This window comes from Drosophila novamexicana, unplaced genomic scaffold (assembly GCF_003285875.2).
Source record: "Drosophila novamexicana strain 15010-1031.04,08,12 unplaced genomic scaffold, DnovRS2.1 tig00001385-arrow-arrow-pilon, whole genome shotgun sequence".
Lineage (NCBI taxonomy): Eukaryota > Metazoa > Arthropoda > Insecta > Diptera > Drosophilidae > Drosophila > Drosophila novamexicana.
In genome coordinates, this window is record NW_020824853.1 from 959,837 (window position 1) to 979,541 (window position 19,705).

General features: G+C 42.6%; 3 protein-coding genes across 3 annotated transcripts; 1 reads left to right on the forward strand and 2 right to left on the reverse strand.

The window, feature by feature from the left end:
- The first annotated feature begins 1,781 nt into the window (after positions 1-1,781).
- LOC115767378 (cell wall protein DAN4) lies at positions 1,782-5,773 on the forward strand. The gene is made up of 7 exons (XM_030711638.1): positions 1,782-2,220; positions 2,668-2,813; positions 2,876-2,944; positions 3,010-3,283; positions 3,351-4,633; positions 4,694-4,864; positions 4,932-5,773. The coding sequence occupies exons 5-7, from the start codon at positions 4,297-4,299 to the stop codon at positions 5,771-5,773; spliced, it is 1,350 nt and encodes a 449-aa protein (XP_030567498.1). The 5' UTR covers positions 1,782-2,220; positions 2,668-2,813; positions 2,876-2,944; positions 3,010-3,283; positions 3,351-4,296.
- Positions 5,774-6,110: 337 nt separating this feature from the next.
- On the reverse strand, positions 6,111-9,597 carry LOC115767340 (mucin-5AC). The gene is made up of 3 exons (XM_030711591.1): positions 9,387-9,597; positions 9,169-9,315; positions 6,111-9,082 (listed from the first exon to the last, which is right to left on the reverse strand). Exons 1-3 carry the CDS (start codon positions 9,595-9,597, stop codon positions 6,111-6,113), a joined length of 3,330 nt encoding a protein of 1,109 aa, XP_030567451.1.
- An 801-nt stretch (positions 9,598-10,398) lies between these two features.
- Positions 10,399-13,245, reverse strand: LOC115767341 (cell wall protein DAN4-like). The gene is made up of 4 exons (XM_030711592.1): positions 13,058-13,245; positions 12,770-12,957; positions 11,674-12,707; positions 10,399-10,815 (listed from the first exon to the last, which is right to left on the reverse strand). Exons 1-4 carry the CDS (start codon positions 13,243-13,245, stop codon positions 10,399-10,401), a joined length of 1,827 nt encoding a protein of 608 aa, XP_030567452.1.
- Between the last annotated feature and the right edge of the window lie 6,460 nt (positions 13,246-19,705).

Below are 19,705 nucleotides of genomic sequence, written 5' to 3' on the forward strand. Positions count from 1 at the left end.
ACTTACTTCTGCCTGTTACATAGATTTGGATTTTGCACAAATACAATATACCCCTATACCCATTTTTAATGGGTTCAGGGTATAAATAGAAAGCACAAAAAATAAATAAACAAACAAACTGCAAAAATGTCACAAATTCATCATACGATGTAATGTTTTGCGACGGACAATAACGTACCCCAACTTCAAAGCTGTCCACTGCCTGCTCATTCAGCTCCCTCTGCCTGCCCTGGGCAAGTATTTCATACGCCCACTGCAAACCGCATTTTGTTAAGTAGAAACGGGAGAAACGGACACGGACATGGTCGCGGACACGGCAGAGCTGTGCGTTGCCCAAGTGTATGGCGGTCATGTGGTGTAGTCTGTTGGCAGTGTTCACTAGGTAGCCGAAATCGGTGTGATGGGGTGTGTCCAGGCGTGGGTGTGTGTGTATGTGCGTGTGTGTGCGTGTGTGTGCGTGTGTGTGCGTGTGTGTGCGTGTGTGTGTGTGTGTCTAGGAGGTTGTCTGTTTGGGACGCAGTTGGAAAACTATGCGAAAGGCACAAAAAGGTCAGTAAATTAATGTGCAGAAGCGGACGCTGGATAAACTTTGCATACGCACACATGCGTGTGTATGTGTGTGTGTCTGTGTGTGTGTGTGTGTGGTGGGCATTTGAAGCGTGCGTTGGCTGGTGCTAAAAGGCGTCTGTTCTTTGCTTGAGTATAACACACAGCGACACACACAACGACGCACGCACTAGCAGATTAATAAACGAGTTTTCATTTAGCCAGACAACATTTAGCCAGATAACAACAACACGGATAGCAACAACAACGGGAATAACATTTGCAATAACAGCTTACAACAATCTGCGGCCATGTTTCAGCCTCTTGTCAAAGGCTTCTCAGCAGCTTTTCCCACATTTAATTTTCAATTTTTTCATTTATGCCTTTCCACACACACACACATCGAATATGGCAGCATATGCCAACTGCCCACACCGCTCTCCCTACCCTCCCTCCCCTGCCCGTTCCATTCCCCTCGTAAATTTATTGCAAACTGAAGCATATACCTAAGCCCGCCCCCTGCGCCCTGCGCCTTGCCCCCACGCTCTTTGCTCTCCTCTCTCAGCACAGGCACTGGGCCGTTCACCCTATTAAATTAGATGAAAAATTTCAACTAATAAATCAATATTTAAATAATTCATACAATTTATGGGCACAAACGAGTGGTTGGGCAGGGGGCTTGCGGGGGGCTTGGGTAGCAATGATGATCGATGGGCATTTTTTTATTTATTTTCTTTTGGGGAGGTTGTTAACATCTTGATGAGCTGATGAGATGCTGGCAACACACAGTTTCTTACTTTTTGAGGGAGTTTTCTGCATCGGGCACACATGTGATTACGATGTGCGGCAAACGGGAGATGATATTTGGGCAAATTGCCAAACGAATTTGGCTCAGCTCTACGGAGAACGATTAGAACTCAATTATTGGCTGGCCATGAGATAATCAAATGCCGCGAGTATGATTAAAAGTTGTTGCGCGATTAAAGGAAAACATTTCAGTTTCCCAAAAAGCCATTAGCTATGGAAATTGGGTTTATTTCCATTCTTTGCGGCTTATTCACGTCATATTCTTATCAGGTCCAAATTCATACTAAATGCTGCGAGTTAAGATAATCAGAAGTGCGTTGCTTTAAATGTCACATCAATTATATTCGGGTTTCTTTTTAGATCTAGTGGGCGTTGCTTTCGACTTTCAACCCCAAGGAGCCGGTGCTCTTATGAAATTATATCAGTTTACTCCCAGAGCTCATCTGGAAAACAACTCTTTTTTCGGCTAAAAATTGAAAAGTGAAAAAATTACATATCATATTATTTTTCGTAATCCTTTCGGGTTTTCAAAATTTGTGTTTTTTTTTTTTTGGCAAGAAGCGAAATTGAAAAGCGTGAAATATGTTGTAAATTGTAACTCAAAGAAACTGAGTTTGCTTGATTGATATTTGTGTTTAATTGTGCATAAAGGGACGAAAAATTTTATAACTGGACGTACGAAAGTTCTGCAAGTGTTCATCTACACCTAGATGTAGATAAAAAAAAACACACACACACACACACGATAAAAACAACATACCTCAAGCTGTGCGGAGCGTATCCCATTGAACGAATTAGCCTCAACAATGGAAAAACCAAGACTTACCGATAATCCAATACTTCACTGACTATAATGGAACACGCCAGGTAAGTGAGAACCGTCTTAAGAAGCTAGATGGGTCGATAGAATGGAAAAAATAGGAATATGCATGAAAGAAGCTGCAATTATAGACATAGGAACATAGAAAACTGGAATAAAAGCGAGAAGGCATATAGGGATAAAAAAAATCGAAACGTGGGGACGAGGAGTCTTAGAAACGGTAATCGATACAAAAATCGAAGCAGATATATAAAAAAGATGGATATAGATATAGGTTAATAGGAACAAACGTAGAATAGGGAGTAAAATAGGCAAATACAAATACGAACAGAAATTGATAGAAATTGGAACTGAAATAAAATAAATTGGAAATTTAACCAATATGACAGGAATTGAGTAATTGCCATTCTAATACAAATATATATCAAAAATGGGTACTGATATATATTAGAATAGAAAATAATTCTCTCACAAATCTATTTACCAATAAATAGATCCAACTGATTGCTGGACGTGTTCTGGTTGCCTGTTTGAATCTTATCAAAACAGATCCACCAACGAATACTGATGCTTATTATCGATGAGTTACTAGATGTAAGAATGTATGCGGAGACAGTTACCGCACATAAAAAAATAATTTGTGAGTAGCCGACTGACAACTCTTATTCAATTAAAACTAATTTCAATTATTGATATATATAGTTTCTGTATGCTAATGGAAGTTTTTATTTTACCATACATACTTATCTCTCAAAGATAAGAGTAGTAGTAGTAAGTTCCCTCTCTGGCAATACACATAATTGTTCCCTATTATACATATACATTATATTATTTAGCACGACGGTACCACGCCCTCAGCTTGAGGCCACTTTGGGGGCGCGCAGTTTGCGTCGAACATGACCGTGCTGTATATGTACATATTCTGCAATAAATATGTATATAATATACAATATATTTAAGGAACATAATATATATACGTGATTTGTATGTATATGCTTATCTGAAATATCGAGTGGATCTGTTTGATAATGAAACTATTAGAAGGCAGCAATATGCCATATCGATGAACTGTTCACGACAGTTCATCTTGTACGCTTATATAGAATTCCGGTAAGTTTTTGATTGTAATCGAATAACATATTCTCACAATTAATGCCCAATTTTGTTTTCACCACAGTTCCGAGCGGTACCACGAAACCCTCTAACCTATAACCCCCTCCCCCCACCAAAATCGACCTTTGCTAGGGACCACAGCAGACCCCCAACCCTGCCCCTCACCCCTCCCCTGTACTGAAAATTCGCGCAGCTTGCGCTCGGACGGAATTGAATACATTGACATAACTAAGTGCTACAAAAATAAATGCCGATTGAAAATGAACTAACTTTGTTTTATTAAATTAGCAGCCAAATTGTGCGCCAATCCTGAAACCTCGCAGAAAATAAACTAAGCTATATTTAGCATTTTACATTTAAATTTGCACATAATTTATAAATTTATGGCAGTCTCAAATATATGTATGGCACAATATGAAAGCTTTTCACCACTAAAAAGCTCAACGAGCTTACCAAAAATCTCACTTAGCATGGCCAAAACAAACTTGCAAACTTGCAAAAGCTGAGCGTCAACGATTGAAGCTTTCAAGCAAAGAAGCTCTTAATGGTTTTGTATCAAGGTCTACCATAAAATGCAACCAACCTGAAGAGAACAATTTATAGAGATTGTTGGTACTTTGCGAGGCAGTAAGGGAGTGTATACAAGAATTACGCCAGGTTCTGCTTTGGCCAGATGACGAAAGACGAATAGAGAACCATGTAGTCGGTATGCTGACTTTCCCGTCCCCTTTAAAAAGGCAGATACGAGCGGGCATTATCTTGGCCAACTGTTGCGTTCGTTAACCCGTTTACCGGCAATCTTGGCCCAGTCATTGGTTGGTCACTCGATAGCGGCGGCAACTGCAAAAATGCATTTGCCCAGCGACCGATTGCATCGATGCGAACACCGCATATCGACACGTCGTGGGGGTGTTGAAATCGGAGATAAGTCCAGATGCTGGCCCAATGGGCCGGTATAAAACGCACCGAGGCTGCGGCAGAGATCACTTACCAACTAAAAATTGGAGACGATGCAACGGCTAGATCTCAAATGGACGACGAGGATGGCCCAGCTTCTGCTCTGGAGTCAGCTGATAAGCCTGGCGGTTATAGGATTAGCCAACGCCGCCTGGCAGTACAACGATGAGCAGTACGCACAGGCGCAGTATGACAATTTCTTTAGGCATGGGCAGAATGGTGGCCACGATCGGCTGGGACCCTTTCAGTATCAGTATGTGGACTATCAGCCAAAGTGCGGAACCGGCGGGCAGCCAGTGTGTGCCACCAATGGCACCAGCTACTTTTACTTTGAGAACAACTGCAAGCTGGAGGCGGCCAACATGAAGCTGCTCTTCCAATACGGCACGGGTAAGTTGGCAGCACGTTTCCATGCGAGCCACTGCTAATGAGAGTCCATGCCCCAATCAGAGCTGGAGCCCACCGAGCTGGAGCACTGTCTGCCGCAATGCGACAGCATAATCTGCAATAAAACATACGCGCCTGTCTGTGCGGTCGGTGAGCCAGGAGCCAAGCAGGATCGGGGCGTGACCTTTGCGAACGAGTGTGAGGCGCATCGACGCGGTTGCCTGACCAAGCAAAGTGTGTATATTCGAGTAGTTGTAGTAAAATTGTGACGCCCGCTAATTTTGTTTAATCCCAATTCCAGCCATGCGCATCCTGAGGAAAGGACCCTGTCGAGATGTCAGGCTCAAGTCCAGGCCAGGCAGCAAGGGCAAAGGCAAGCGTAAGCATGGCAGGCGACGCAGCAGCACCACCACCACAACAACAACCACATCCACATCCACAACAGCAGCCACGCCCGCCAACAGGAGGCACATCTACGTGAGGCTGGCCAATGAGCGTAGCAGAACCGCCTCCAGCAGCAGCAGCACCACCACCTCAACCACAACGATGGCGCCCATGCAGTTCCATCGTTACATGAACCTAGGCAATCCCCATGTTTCCGTCTCGCGTGCCGTCCATGCTTATAGCGTCTACAATATACCCGATGTGGGCCTCAACTATGACGCCATCACGGACTCTAGTCTGTCGCTGTATGTGCCGGGTGTGGGCACCATTACCGATACGCCGCCCAGCACCACCACCACCACCAAGAGCACCACCAGCACAACAATCACACCTAAGCCACAAGCCATAACGAGCACAACAGCCATATCGAACATTAGCGAGACACTCGAAACAAGCAGCGCACCGAGAGAGGAAATTAAATTCTTTTATGTGCCCTACGGCACCACCTCCACAACCACAGTTAGTTCAAGCAGCATCAGCGTTGCTCCAGAGGTCGCCAGCACCACAGCCACCATCGCGGACACCATCGCTGCCGCCACCGTTGACCGCACCGCCAGCACCACCAGCACCATCAAGGCGCTCAAATTGGGCACACCCAATGTGGCTCGCAATGCGACGGGCTTCAAAGCGAACACTGCGACCAGCCCGAAACCTGAAATACCGAAACCACATCGAAAACCAATTGTACTTAAGAATTAAAATTCGTTTTGACACCAATCCAAAGTTTACTTATTACATATATGTGATGGGAATATTTAGGGACCAATCGTATCATATGCATATCATGACTGGATTTGTTAGACAATTAAAGTCCACATTTTTGGAAAGGGATCTAGATCGAACCGAGCCCAAAATCAGCTGGAACGACACCCAAACCCAACCATATTGATGTAGATAGGAAACAATTAACTGAATTATATATATATATATTAAAATGTAAATTGGCAACAGTTTAAGTCTTATAAATAAATTGGGATTAGTTGATTTTTCTGGCATTGTTTTGCATAATAATCTATTCATTTCTTTCGAAACTTGCTCATACTTCCACTTTTTGTGCTGAGGACTTGGAGAGAAATATGAACACGTATGTCGGACTCGGATTGGTACTTTGATTATTGATCTTAACTGTCTGAACGTCATCCTTTTCAGACACTTGTACAATCAACTGGGTTCCATTCGTACTTTCTCGGTTAGGTAACTCCGATAAAGTTGTATTTTTATCTGAAGCACGGTGAGTATTATCTATGGCTGGCGCATCACTTGTTGATGATGAATATGTTGGAACTGTCGTTAAATCTGAGCTCGATTCTGATGTGGAATTCGAAGTCGAACTGACAAGAGATTCTGTTGTGGATTCAATTGCTTCCGTTGTCTCTTTAGGTGTGGTATTCGAAAGAGTCGTATTATTAACGGGATCTATTTGGTTCTGATTAACAGCTGCTGCTCTGCTTAAGCTTTGAGCTCTCACTTGTGGCTCAGTGCTTGGCGATGTCGAAGCTGGTGTCGAGACGGAGGTCGAGGTCGCAGGAGGTTCGGAAGTAGTTTCCTGAGGATAGCCTGTCGATTCCGATGCATATTTCGGTAATGCATTTGAGGTGGATAAGTTCAAGCTTTCAACCTGGGACTGTCGAGTCGTTCCATATGATGGAACTGTTGTTGGGTACGATGAGTCGACCGCAGTGGAATTACTGGCAGAACTCACAGGAGATTCTGTTGTGGAATTAGGACTTATGGCTGTAGTCTCTGTAGTATTATTAACTGGATCAATTTGGTTCTGATTAACAGCTGCTGCTCTGCTTAAACTTTGAGCTCTCACTTGTGGCTCAGTGCTTAGCGATGTCGAAGCTGGTGTCGAGACGGAGGTCGAGGTCGCAGGAGGTTCGGAGGTAGTTTCCTGAGGATAGCCTGTCGATTCCGATGCATATTTCGGTAATGCATTTGAGGTGGATAAGTTCAAGCTTTCAACCTGGGACTGTCGAGTCGTTCCATATGATGGAACTGTTGTTGGGTACGATGAGTCGACCGCAGTGGAATTACTGGCAGAACTCACAGGAGATTCTGTTGTGGAATTAGGACTTATGGCTGTAGTCTCTGTGGTATTATTTACTGGATCAATTTGGGTCTGATTAACAGCTGCTGCTCTGCTTAAGCTTTGAGCTCTCACTTGTGGCACATTGCTTGGCGATGTCGAAGCTGGTGTCGAGATGGAGGTCGAGGTCGCAGGAGGTTCGGAAGTAGTTTCCTGAGGATAGCCTGTCGATTCCGATGCATACTTCGGTAATGCATTTGAGGTGGATAAGTTCAAGCTTTCAACTTGGGACTGTCGAGTCGTTCCATATGATGGAACTGTTGTTGGGTACGATGAGTCAACCGCAGTGGAATTACTGGCAGAACTCACAGGAGATTCTGTTGTGGAATTAGGACTTATGGCTGTAGTCTCTGTGGTATTATTAACTGGATCAATTTGGGTCTGATTAACAGCTGCTGCTCTGCTTAAGCTTTGAGCTCTCACTTGTGGCTCAGTGCTTGGCGATGTCGAAGCTGGTGTCGAGACGGAGGTCGAACTCACAGGAGGTTCGGAGGTAGTTTCCTGAGGATAACCTGTCGATTCCGATGCATAATTCGGTAATGCATTTGAGGTGGATAAGTTCAAGCTTTCAACTTGGGACTGTCGAGTCGTTCCATATGATGGAACTGTTGTTGGGTATGATGACTCAACCGCAGTGGAATTACTGGCAAAACTCACAGGAGCTTCTGTTGTGGAATTAGGGCTTATGGCTGTAATCTCTGATGTATCGCTTAATGGACTTTCCGTCGTAGTGGTATTATTAACTAGAGTACTTTGTGTTTGATTTACAGCTGCAGCTCTACTTAAGTTTTGAGCTCTAGATCGTGGTGCGTTGCCCACTGTTGATGCTTCAGTTGAAGTTTCTGTCGTTTTTGTTGTGGAATCAGAAGCTATTGTAGTTTCCAGGGGCAGTTGAGTTGTATTATTTGCAGCGGTATATGAGGAAACAGCCTCTGTAGGCGTATAGCTATCTACTTTGAAGTCCACAGCCTTCCTAGCTGATGCTATCTCAGACGTAACAGGGCTTGAGTACAAAGTTGTTGAAGTATAAGAGCTGTATATATCTTTTGGTGGGGCACTCGAGGTGGACTCCGAGCCAGAACTGGCAGAAGCTTCTGTTGTGGAATCAGAATTTGAATTTACAGGTGTCGCTGCCGATGTAGCATTCGAAGAGACTTCGACAGGAGTTGTGTTGCTTTCCGAAGTGTTTTCTTCCCGATTTGCTACTGCTGCCTTACTTTGAACCCTTCTAGGTTCATTGCTTGGTGATGTTGAATCATTTGAAACAGGTGTCGTTTCCGAAGTAGATTCTGAAGTCGAATCTGAACTAGAATACGAAGTAGAACTGACGGTAGCTTCTGTTACGTAAACGGACTTTGAAGGTACAGCAGTTGTGTTCACAGCGGTAGCTAATGGATCTTGTGGAATAGCATCGGATTCAGATTTTGTATCTTTGATTAAGCTTTGTGCAACAAGCTGTGGCTCATTAGCCGCTACAATTGAATTGGTTGGAGCTGCTGTCGAAACTGTTGATGATTCAGTCGATGTGGGTGCTTCAGTATAAGGAGAGCTTGTAGATCTATCGGAAACTATGTTGGTTGTTGCTGTGCCAAACGCATCCATTGACTCAGTGGGCAAAGCGTCCCTTGAGATTGATAGATGATATGGCTGCAGCTGCGATGCTGCATACGGATGTGGTTGGGATTGGTAGCCTCTGGGATATGCCATTGGGGGCCCATAGGCTGGGGCTTGGTAGGCAGGAGGTCCATAAGCTGGAGGGCCATAAGCTGGAGGGCCATAGGCGGGTGACCTATACGCATGTTGTCCATAAGGATGGGGTCCATACACTGGATACGATTCACGAGAAATGAATGGTCCTGAATACGCCGAATATTGGGATTCTGCCTCTAAGCAAGCCTCATTGCGTAGGTATTTCCAAGCTGAAAGAATCGATAACAGGATAGAAAGTATGAGGTAAAGAAAGTAAAGAGAATAAGATGGAAAGAGAGTTATATGCAGTTCTTACGTTCTCCTGTATGGCAAATGAACTGCAACATTTCACAGTAATTTTGGAAGGTTTTCTGCGTACTCCCCAGTGCGGCACAGACAGGACTACACGTGAGTGGACATTTGACTGGGCACTCGCAAGGTCCCTCGTAGAGTATGTGCCAATCTGTCAATGAGGAGTTTTAAGTATTATAGAAACCGTTTTCTCGGATCTCGGAATTCGGATTATCCACATACATTGTCCGGTCAGGCAGCTATAGCGCTGAACCTCGCAGGCGTTATCAAAGGTCGCAGCCTGGTGTGAGCCCTGGGTCTTGGCACAGACTTCGTCTTTGGCGGCCGGACATTTGATATAGTCGCACGTTGAGGCATAATATTTGGGTTCGCCATAACTCCAGCTCCAGGCGCCCGTAAACAAACTGCAGAGGAACAAATGGAACGCGAGCATTTTGTGTAGAGTCCTAAGCTCGACTGTGGTCTAACCTCGCACAGGCTGCGCTTTTTATACGATGACCTCCAATGGGCTTGTGGCATATGCCCTCATATCATTGCAATGTCTACGTGTCCAGAGCTCCATTTCGGTAATTAATTATATCAACGCTTCTAGGTTAAAGCTAGACGGTTAGCACTAAGTTTTTTGTGTTTTTTAGTATGGTTTTTTTTGTTTAGCTTATGAAAGTTTTGTGAGCTACACTCATATCTGTATTTTTCGTGTTATACGTAAACTTTGCGCCATGGGAAATTTTGTGAATTAAAATTCTTGTTTTCAAAACGTTACGAGTTATGAATATATGACAATGATAGTGATTAATCTGACTGGCACGCAGCGTATAACGATATAATAGACAATTGTCAAGGTCACCAGTCAGCTTGAAATAATTCGTGAAAAAAATGAAGGTATACAATAGCATTTCTTGGATATATTACTCAATGTATAGGAAAATGATTTTATGATGAGCCAAGCAAATCGTTAAAGACCCACCTCAGCCCCGAAACTACGCAATAAGCGGGCGAGTCATCAATTATTGAATTACTACGAGTATTATTAAAGCTGAAAGGTAAACATTTTGGAATACTTTTGGTATTAAATGTCACGTTGCCGCACAGCAATCGCTTGGGTATCAAAATTTTATTTACCTATATGGTGAATAGCTCTATAGATATGCAAGGTATACGAATACAATAAAAAAGTCTTATTGATTATTTTACAATATAGTAGAGACCCATTGAGGTAGGTCGTTAAGTAAAATTAGGGCCGATGATAATATTGAGCCCAGCTATGGGGCTTAGCCGCCGCAGCGGAGCCGCTCGCATAGCCGGGTCCATAACCAGATCCGTAGCCGGGTCCATAACCGGATCCATAACCGCTGCCATAGGCAAAGCCAAAGAGGTAACCATAAGGCTTATAGTTAACTGATTTATGTGTACTGCTGTTGGGCGTTGGGCTCGTCGAGGTGGTGCCGTCATTCGATTCAGAGCGGGCTGAGTTATTGAAGAGGCATCCAGTAAACTTGAGCGTTTCCGATATGCCCTTAACTTTCAGCTCCAAATTGGTCTCGTCGGCGCACGTCTTATGCCCAGTTATTGGATGGGTTATCTGCGAGGCCAGTGCGAGTCTGAAGACTCTGCTGTCGGGCACTCTAAAGACCAGAGAGACCAGAGTGCTCTGTTCGCGGGGAAAAAATAGATAGTTGAGTTATGATTGCTTGAGGTTATATTACGCGTGCAAATTGTTGTAATATTACACTCTGAAAATACTTACGGCATTCATGTCGCTGCTGGCGGCTGTGGATTCTGTTGTGGGAACCTTAGCTCTGCTCGGCTCTGCTGTGGAGTTTGTTGTCAATTGTGTTGTTGCTTCCGTAGACGCTGCAGTGGATGCCGCTGTGGATGCTGATGTAGATGCTGTTGTGGATGCTGCTGTGGATGCTGCTGTACTCAACTGTGCTGAGTTCACTCTTAAGGCAAGCATGGATTGAGGTGTTACAATAGCAGCATTTGATGTGGATGCTGTTGTCAAATTTCGCGTGGACTCTGTTGTGGTCGCTAATAAAGTTGATAAAGTGGTTGCTAAAGTCGATGCTGGTGTGGATGCAGTTGTCGATGCTGTTGTGAATGCTGTTGTGAATGCTGTTGTCGATGCTGTTGTGAATGCTGTTGTGGATGATGTGCTGGAAACGGGCGTGCTCGACTCTGCGATGGAGTTCGTTGCTGAAACAGTCGTTGACTCTTGTGCTCTTATTGTAGAACTTGTTGTTGATGTTGTGGATCCTATTATAAATGCTGCGGAAGCTATTGGGGCTATGGGTGCACTTGGCTGTGCTGTAGAGCTATTTGTTGAGACTGGTGTGAACTGCGTTGTTCCTATTTTAGCAGCTGTTGTTGATGCTGTTGTGGAAGCTGTTGTCGATGCTGCTGTGGTAGTTGGCTGTGGTGCGGTAGTCGTTGTTGCAGATGGAGTGGACTCCGTTGTTATTGAGGTAGCGTTCGCTGTGGACAATATGATTGCTTGTGTATTTGCTACTGTTGTTGTGTTAGATTCTAATGTAGATGGAATTGTGGATAGTATTGTGGTTGCTTTAGTGGTGGGCTGTGTCGTGAAGTTAACTGTGGGCAGCTGTGTAGATAGTGTAGTTTCTTGTGTTGTTGTGGATGGTAGTGTGAACTGTGTTGTAGGCGCACCTGTGCTTGGCTGTGCTGTTAAATTTCTTGGCGCAGGTTGTATATTTGTTGTGGAACAATTTGTTGTGGACTGTGTTATACCTGAGGAATTGAACATTCCTGTTGAATTGGTTGACAATGGTTGTATTGATTCTTCCTTAAATGCTGTACTCAATACCCCTACTAAAGCAGACTCTTGTATGGATGGTGTTGTAGCTGTTGAGCTTGAAGATGAAATAAATGGTGTGGTTGCTGTTGTGCTTGAGACTGTTGTTGAACTCTCAGTTGAGATCTGTGTAGGCTGTGTTGAAACTGTTGTGCTCGTAATTTCTATGGCACTCGTTGTGGATGGTTTTGGAGTGGATTCTGTTGTAACTCCCGTGCTTGAGCCTAATGCGAATGTCGGTGTAGTTGATACTGGGGATTGAGCGTTAGCTGCTGCATTTGCTCCCGTGGTTGCTGTTGTTGCAACTGATGTCGTTGGCACCGTGGATTCCGCAGTGGCAGTAGCTGTTGAACTGGATGTAGATGCTATTGTTGTGGATTCTGTTGCAGTGGATGTTGTAGGTGCAGGCTGCTCAGTAAAGTATTCCTGCATTCCCCTGTAACGATCCCATGTGCCAGTATAATCAGTTCTTCCCCCAAACCCGTTCGTCGGGGAATAGATGTCCTGTGTTTGTGATTTATAGAAGCGATAAGGATTATATGACTCTGAAGGGTATGGTGCCAGAGAGCCACTGGCCTGTGCAGCACCAAGCTCGTATGAATAGGGCGACTCATAGGCGGCTGCATAGGCGTAGGAGGAGGACGAGGGTAGCGGACGAGCTCTGTAGGGTGTGTTGTAGTCGAACCAAGTTGGTTTTGGCAAGCAGTGCTGCATGTCAGCTTCCACAAATTCTGAAATGATGCAGGATATGTCAAGGATGAAGAGCATACTGGTTAAATAACCCCTCACTTACCCCTTTGTCCAGCGAAGAGCAGTTGCAAATTGAAGGAGTTCAGGCAGCAAATGTTCTGGAATGAGCGATAGCAATATCCATTGGTGGCGCACACTGGTCGACCGCAGGCGGTGTAGTCCCCTCTTCCACGTCCTTGCTGCTCTGGATGCTGCTCCAAGTAGCGCTGTGCCGTGACTTGGCCGAGCAGACTTAATGTCAATGCAATTGTACTGAGTTGTGCCCACATGTCGAAGGTGTAGTTGCCACTGATATGCCTAACTGGCCCTGCACTCGCATTTTTATACCTACCAACTGTGAGACGCACAACTGCTGCTGCTCAGCCTCAAATCTCTTACAGCTGCAGCAGCAGACACCGTCGGCGGCGGCAGCGACAGCGGCGTCTTATCATCTTGACGCTTACGTGCCTGACCTGCGCTTCGAGCTGTAAAGGTTGGCGCCAGCGTCGCCACTGATTGAACGCAGCCTAGCATATGCATTGGATAGCGCCTTGTTCTTTGTACCTAGTACCACTTACTATGTTAGTTAAGTACTCTGACTTAATTAATTTAATGCAGTTTTTATGCAATGCATTTATTCAATTTACGTGGGCGTGCACTGCTTTCTACTGCTTTATGCCATGCGCTTCTTGAAAGGCTGCCTGCTTTGCGCTTGGGCTGCGCAGCAAGCAGTTCTCCAAGCAGTGCACAGCATCTGACATCTTTTCGAACCTCAGCGAGTGCTGCTTAAAACATTTTTCCAAATAATTTATAATATAATTTACAAGCTTCTTATACCCTGTATGCATTAGTGAGCATAATATATAGGCTAACTGACTATCTGCCCGTACTAACCAATTTATTTTCCACTCTATTTAGATTAGAGACTTTCTTGTACTTGTTCCGCTTAACAACTTTGAATATGACTTTTCGGCCACGCGCAACAGAGAAAGCATAAAGAAATTTATATGCCACAGTTATAACGCAAATTTGACAGATTACTTTCTGATGGTCCTCGTTAAACATTTATTTCAGTGTACTCACCCTTCTTGCCTTATGGTGCATGAAGACTAAAACATCCTTTTCAAATATGTGCATACTCACTTTTCGGGTTTCCGTCTATTTAATTACCTTGAAATAGTTATCTGAGACATTTTGTGCTTAATTAACATCAATAAACAACAATTAAGTTCAGTTATCATTTTAACAAATGTTGTACCCTACAATTTGTGTGTCAAAAGTTCAAACAAAGATCATGTTACAATATACAAGAGCAAGCAACGCACACTGGTCTTTCGCTTGTGTATTATCGCTCAAATGACCTTTCAAGATGTCACTTTAAATAAATAAAACGTGAGTTGGGTGAAAAAGTGATTGATTGTAGTTCAAGTCGTTTATGAGCTCATAATTGTTATACATACATTAGAAGAGTTCTGGCCTTGAGTTAATATTACCTGAAACACTTTTGGACTGGTCAAACGACTCTCTTCAGTGGATCTATTCTAATTGGCATTAATGCAAAAGTAGCCTACCTTAGTTGAGAAAAATACGCAATATTGTCGGCGTTACAACATGATTACCACTTTGAACCACATTATGGGTAGTAAAAACACAGATGGTAAGTATAACACTCACATAGATAGATATTTTTTTTATAAATACATCTTGATTAAGAACATATAGGCAGACATTACTAGCACACCGATTATCGAAAGTAATATATGTAGCCGAGCTGTCACTGCGAGTCAGTTTTTATATTGATCCGTTTAAAGCAATCATAAATTCATAGCAGGTTCAATATTGAATCATTCTCAAGCCTTAAAATAAAAATTCTTAACATGTCTTTCGAACTGTGTGCCACTGTGCGTATAACTTAATTGCTACCGCATCAATTAGAACAGCCCTCGTATAACAGTTAGCACTGCTTGCTGGCTAACTTGCAGGATGAACCGTAGGAGCCAGGAGCAATACTTCGAGTTGGCGCTCAGCTTGGCGGCGGCTTCACTTACCAACTCGAAGCCGTTGCGAGCGGTCGTCGCAGCTGCGGCAGCAGGAATTTTCTTTTCATATAGTTATTTTTTTTTTGGCGCGATTTCAAGTGAAAATCACACAAAAAGTAAATTGAATATAATTGAAAATCGTGTGAGCCATTGTATATATTAATATATTTTATGATATAGCGCAGAAATTCAGATTTTCATTTAACATAAACAGACAAACGTCTTTGCCGCACATGGCCCTACTGCGAGCAGGTAAGTGTCCGGATTGCATTTGTGTAGCTAATACGGAAGTATTTGTTGCCAAAAATAGACCGCATTTAAATCCTATTAAATTTCGGATGCCATTGATTGGTCACGCGCTAATCCCAAAAATAACTACGCGAATTCTCATCAAGCTAACAGATCCGAATTACAGAGCATTTCCCCTCACGTATTTACGTATGCTTGTAACTCGATACGTCGAATAGATTGCATGCCACGTTTAAGTGCAATATCGACGAAGCCCCAAAACGATTGAAATTTCATGTCAATGCATTTATGATTTATTCACGGAACGCCTTTTATAGCTCCGCCCGCATATTCCTGCCTGGCTTTGGGTGTTAAGCAAATAAAATATAAAAAATAAAAAGGAAGTGAAATCAAAAATAATATAAACTCCCCTCGCCTCGCCTCGCCACTCTGCCACGCATTTGCACAAGACTTGTAAATAAACGCTGAAAATCTATCGGACGTTGCGTATACGCCGCATTGACCCCTCCTGATAGCCAAACATGTTTATTTTGTGTGCGACTCTGCTGCGGTTTTCTGATTCGATTAGCTGCCTAACCGCTGCATAGCCGCCCCACCACCCTCCGCCGTTGTATCGCATCATTATGCCGCAGCGCTGTGGCACAACATCTGGAGGCAGTCACGTGTAGGCAAAATTCAATGGCCGTCAGCGACGTTCGTTAATTGTATAACTTTGCGTTGAATTTAGTGATAGCTTTGCCCCTTTTTCTGCACCTGCTCCTACCACTATCCCAGGAGCGTCGCTCTTCCTTTGAGCTGCAGGTAAATTCAATTGGCTTTTGTTCTGCGCCTTTGTCCACATTTGTTTTTCGCCATTTCTCTTCATTCATTGAGCGCTTTTTGTGACACATTTCTCAGTGCTTGTATTTGTTGCATTGAAGAAAAACCATTCTCGAAGTATTATGCATGGCGCATTGATAAATGCTTTTTTTCTCTTCAAATACAACTGAGTTGAGTATTCTGCACCGGCCCTGATATGAATGAACACTCAACGGAGGCGATTCTGTTGTTGATATACAAGTCTTTCGAAGTCCAAAATAATAGATATAGCTAAGCCTATGCGTTTGGTATTTCCTCGTCGCGAAGCATAAAGGAGACTCGTTTCATTTTATTAGCTACTTAAAATGTGTGCAACCGTTCAAGAATTGAATTTTCTTGGCATGTTTTTTTAAATGCATTTCAAATGCCAACACGAATTTAATTAAACGCATCATTTGTTAAATTTTATTATTATTTTATTATCAATATTGGTCAAGCCAGAAATTCTGGCTATTAACTTCTTGAGAAGGACTGCAAAGGTATTTTCTGCAAATCCAAATGAGGTTATGTACATTAAAGTGAGGTTAAGTTGTATAATGTTAGGTTAGGTTAGCTTGAGTAAGGTTGGGTTAGCTCATGTTCATTTCAAGACATGTTTAACGCACAGATAATCACTCGAATTGCATTTTCTATATGAGTTGAAGAAGATCAGGCCCCTGAGTCGACCCCGAAGTGCGTCACTAATGAGGCAAAAGGCCGTTTGGCCTCTGGCCAGGCACATTCTAAGGAGTGCAGGACCTGTTTGTCAGACCTGTCTCCTATGTCAATTTTGACTCCAGTGCTGTCGCTTCAACTGTGCCGGGGCTTGTTTCTTATTTTTTATTTTTTTTTTTTAATAGCATAATTTGGGGCGTGCTGGTTTTGTGGGCTGATGAATTTAGCAGCGGCTCATCGCATTGCGCCGTCTGCAACGACGGCTCACGGTTTTATTATAGCCCACTTTTGGTTGCTTATTAAATTTTTATGCCTGCACAAACAGCAGCAGGAATATTGCAAGAAATGGACACTGGATTGAATTTCATTACCGCGAACGTCGCCGACGTCGACTCTGCCTCTCATTGCTGCCACACACAACACACGACACACACACACACACACACACACACTTGCACACGCACCTACATTAAGCATACAAATTTGGTAATTGTGAGCTTCATGTATATTTAATTTGTTATTTTTTTCGGCCCCCAACCCGACTGCTCTTGCCTCAGCAGCTGTCAGCGTGGCCCATTTCTTTGACCCCATTTGCTTTCGATTCAGTTTAAATCATATTCCACTTTAAATGTTTTTCTGTGCCACGCCCACTCCCCTTTTGTGTGTTAATTATGTTTGTTCTTAATCAGCAGCTGCGTCGATATGCCCGGTGCGACTGCGTATATACAAATTGAATGGGCCCAAGCATGGCAACCCAACTATATACAAGCTAAAGCGCAAGGCTCTACCTTTAATTTTTTGATTTTTTGGAAGAACAATTGGACAATTATCCCAAAAGTCAAATTTACCTAACCTGTGTATACTACACGAGCAACTACTATCTAGTTATTAAAAACTGCGAGATATGGTCGAAATCGATCTCAAAATACCCATTTTCCAATTTGATGCTATTCGAGAACATAAATACACGTCTAATTTCAAGTATCTAGCTTTTGTAGCTGACGGACGGACATATGGACTCTATAGAATGGGATATGCAGACAGTGGGACAGACAGACAGACTTTTCTCTAAATGCTGAGAAACTTGAAAATAAGTTGAACATTCAATAAAGTGGATGATGCTTCGTTTTGCCATTACATGATATCCCATAATTTCAATTGATTCCATGTCTTGTTATATAAGAGATGCAAATAGAGCGTGTTCTTTATTTCATATAAAACATAACATACAGAAATTTGTACAGTGAGCTATTTGTGCCATCGAATTGTTTAAACACCAGCATTTAGGAATTTTGTGGGCAGCCCGTTTTATATGGTTGGCCCCAGAGGAGCAGCCACAAAGATTATTCCAGCCCCAAAACATTTCCAACTTACCTATCCAATTATATACACATATACCCTCTTTTGTGCCGAGTGTCTGTCAGTTAGTATATGTTTAGCATTTGTGGATCTGTTAAGTGTGTTGACGGACGGAAAAACTTCAGGTTGGCAAATTAACTAAAAGCAGAAATTGATTAAAATATGTAAAAATTAAAAAGTACACACAAGCAGCACTTTGTTCTTATGTGTAAACTAAACTCCAGAATTCTGAACTTTGTGAAAAAAATAATAAATACAAAAATATTTATATATATCTTCTATTGCTGGCTTTGGGGACCTTTCCATTTTTAAATATTTAGATAGCTGGCTCGAGATCCGGACCTCTTCTAGCTATTGGCATATGAGTAGGATCTCACATAATAATCTTCAGATTGCGGAACTTTTATTTGTTTAATGAAAGTTAAATGCAATGTTTCTTTTATTTTTTTCAAATTTTATATTCATTAATAATTTCCTTATTTGTTTCTTAAGCGTGCAAGTTGAACAATTAACATATCCTTTGCTCGTATACGTAAAGATAGTTAATTGATTTTCAAGAGTAATTTCTCTGTTGAGCTCCCTTTGCCCTTTCGATTGGTTTCAACCAGGTGTTAAGCTAATTTATAGCTGCCTGTTGAAGCTATAAAGCCGCTTAGGAATTCATGACTTGCTTCCGGTGCAAAATTAAGTCACTTTTCTGGCAGGCGAATTATAAGCGACTTGCGGGCAGCTGCCAGGCCACATATGCAATGCCCCTTAGCTGTGGCAGGTAGCTGTCGTAAATTGTGCTACATTTGTGGCAGTTTAATCGATTCATTTGATTTCCGGCATCAGCACTCTCTCACGCACGCACACACACACACACACACACACTGACGAACCCATATGGAGTCAAGAGCCAAACACTTTGGGCCAAGTTCAAGTAATCAAAGCCAATAAAAATAACAAACACATTTGTATGCCCATCCGCCCCCATTCCGCTGATTTGGATTAATTGTAAACAAAAACAACAATAACAACAACAACATCAACAACAACAACGACAAAGACAACGGGGCGAATACGCAATGTTATAAGCCAATTTCACGGCCATAAATATCAATTCAAAGTGAAAAGAATGAAATCAAAATCAAATTCTTTGAGCCGGGCAACGTGCCTCATGTCGGCCTGCGCTTTGATTTATGCCCTATGAAATTTAAATAAAATATTTGCCCAGCTAAGCAAATTTATTAAAAATCATACAAGCTGCAGCTGCATGCTGTCGTCGTCTGAATACCCTTACAAAATGAACATAAATTTATTTTAATGCCGTCTAAATCTTTAATATATATGGCATATAATTAAGTCAGCAGATTTTGTAATAATACTTTTTTATATATCTCTAAACATTATTAATGGGAATCGGATCCTGTAACATCTAAAGACTCCCATACCTAGCTTTTTCATAATGATCAGCAATATATGTATTTAAGTCTCACATAACTTTTCAATGATTTCTGCCCCATTTATAAATTGATTTATATTGGGGCTCACCTAGTTTAGTTCCAAATGTGTATTGCGTTGCAGTCTTTCCTAAAAGCTGAAACTAAATGAAAATTCTCTACAGCAAAATTGTAAATACCCGAGGATAGAGTATAGCAAGAATATGTTGATTTATGTGACTTGCTAGCTTGTCGATAACCGGCTTAAGATGCCGCCTTTGCCAACAACAACAACAGCAACAGCAACAACAACAACGATAACAACAACAATGGGCAGCATGTAAGCCGCGTAGAGGGAACAATTGGCCAAATTGATAGCCAGTTATCGATGGTGGCCAAAATCCCAGCTGTCTTTTAAAT

Bases quoted from the DNA above. Each gene is read 5' to 3' on its own strand.
- LOC115767378 (XM_030711638.1), top strand. From the start codon at position 4,297: ATGCAACGGCTAGATCTCAAATGGACGACGAGGATGGCCCAGCTTCTG. The intron at 4,634-4,693 runs GTAAGTTGGCAG...TGCCCCAATCAG, and splicing joins GCTCTTCCAATACGGCACGG to AGCTGGAGCCCACCGAGCTG. The intron at 4,865-4,931 runs GTGTGTATATTC...TCCCAATTCCAG, and splicing joins CGGTTGCCTGACCAAGCAAA to CCATGCGCATCCTGAGGAAA.
- LOC115767340 (XM_030711591.1), bottom strand. From the start codon at position 9,597: ATGCTCGCGTTCCATTTGTTCCTCTGCAGTTTGTTTACGGGCGCCTGG. The intron at 9,316-9,386 runs GTATGTGGATAA...CCTCATTGACAG, and splicing joins TAGCTGCCTGACCGGACAAT to ATTGGCACATACTCTACGAG. The intron at 9,083-9,168 runs GTAAGAACTGCA...CGATTCTTTCAG, and splicing joins CATTTGCCATACAGGAGAAC to CTTGGAAATACCTACGCAAT.
- LOC115767341 (XM_030711592.1), bottom strand. From the start codon at position 13,245: ATGCATATGCTAGGCTGCGTTCAATCAGTGGCGACGCTGGCGCCAACC. The intron at 12,958-13,057 runs GTAGGTATAAAA...ATTGACATTAAG, and splicing joins AGTTGTGCGTCTCACAGTTG to TCTGCTCGGCCAAGTCACGG. The intron at 10,816-11,673 runs GTAGCAAATACA...CCCCGCGAACAG, and splicing joins TAGAATCTAACACAACAACA to AGCACTCTGGTCTCTCTGGT.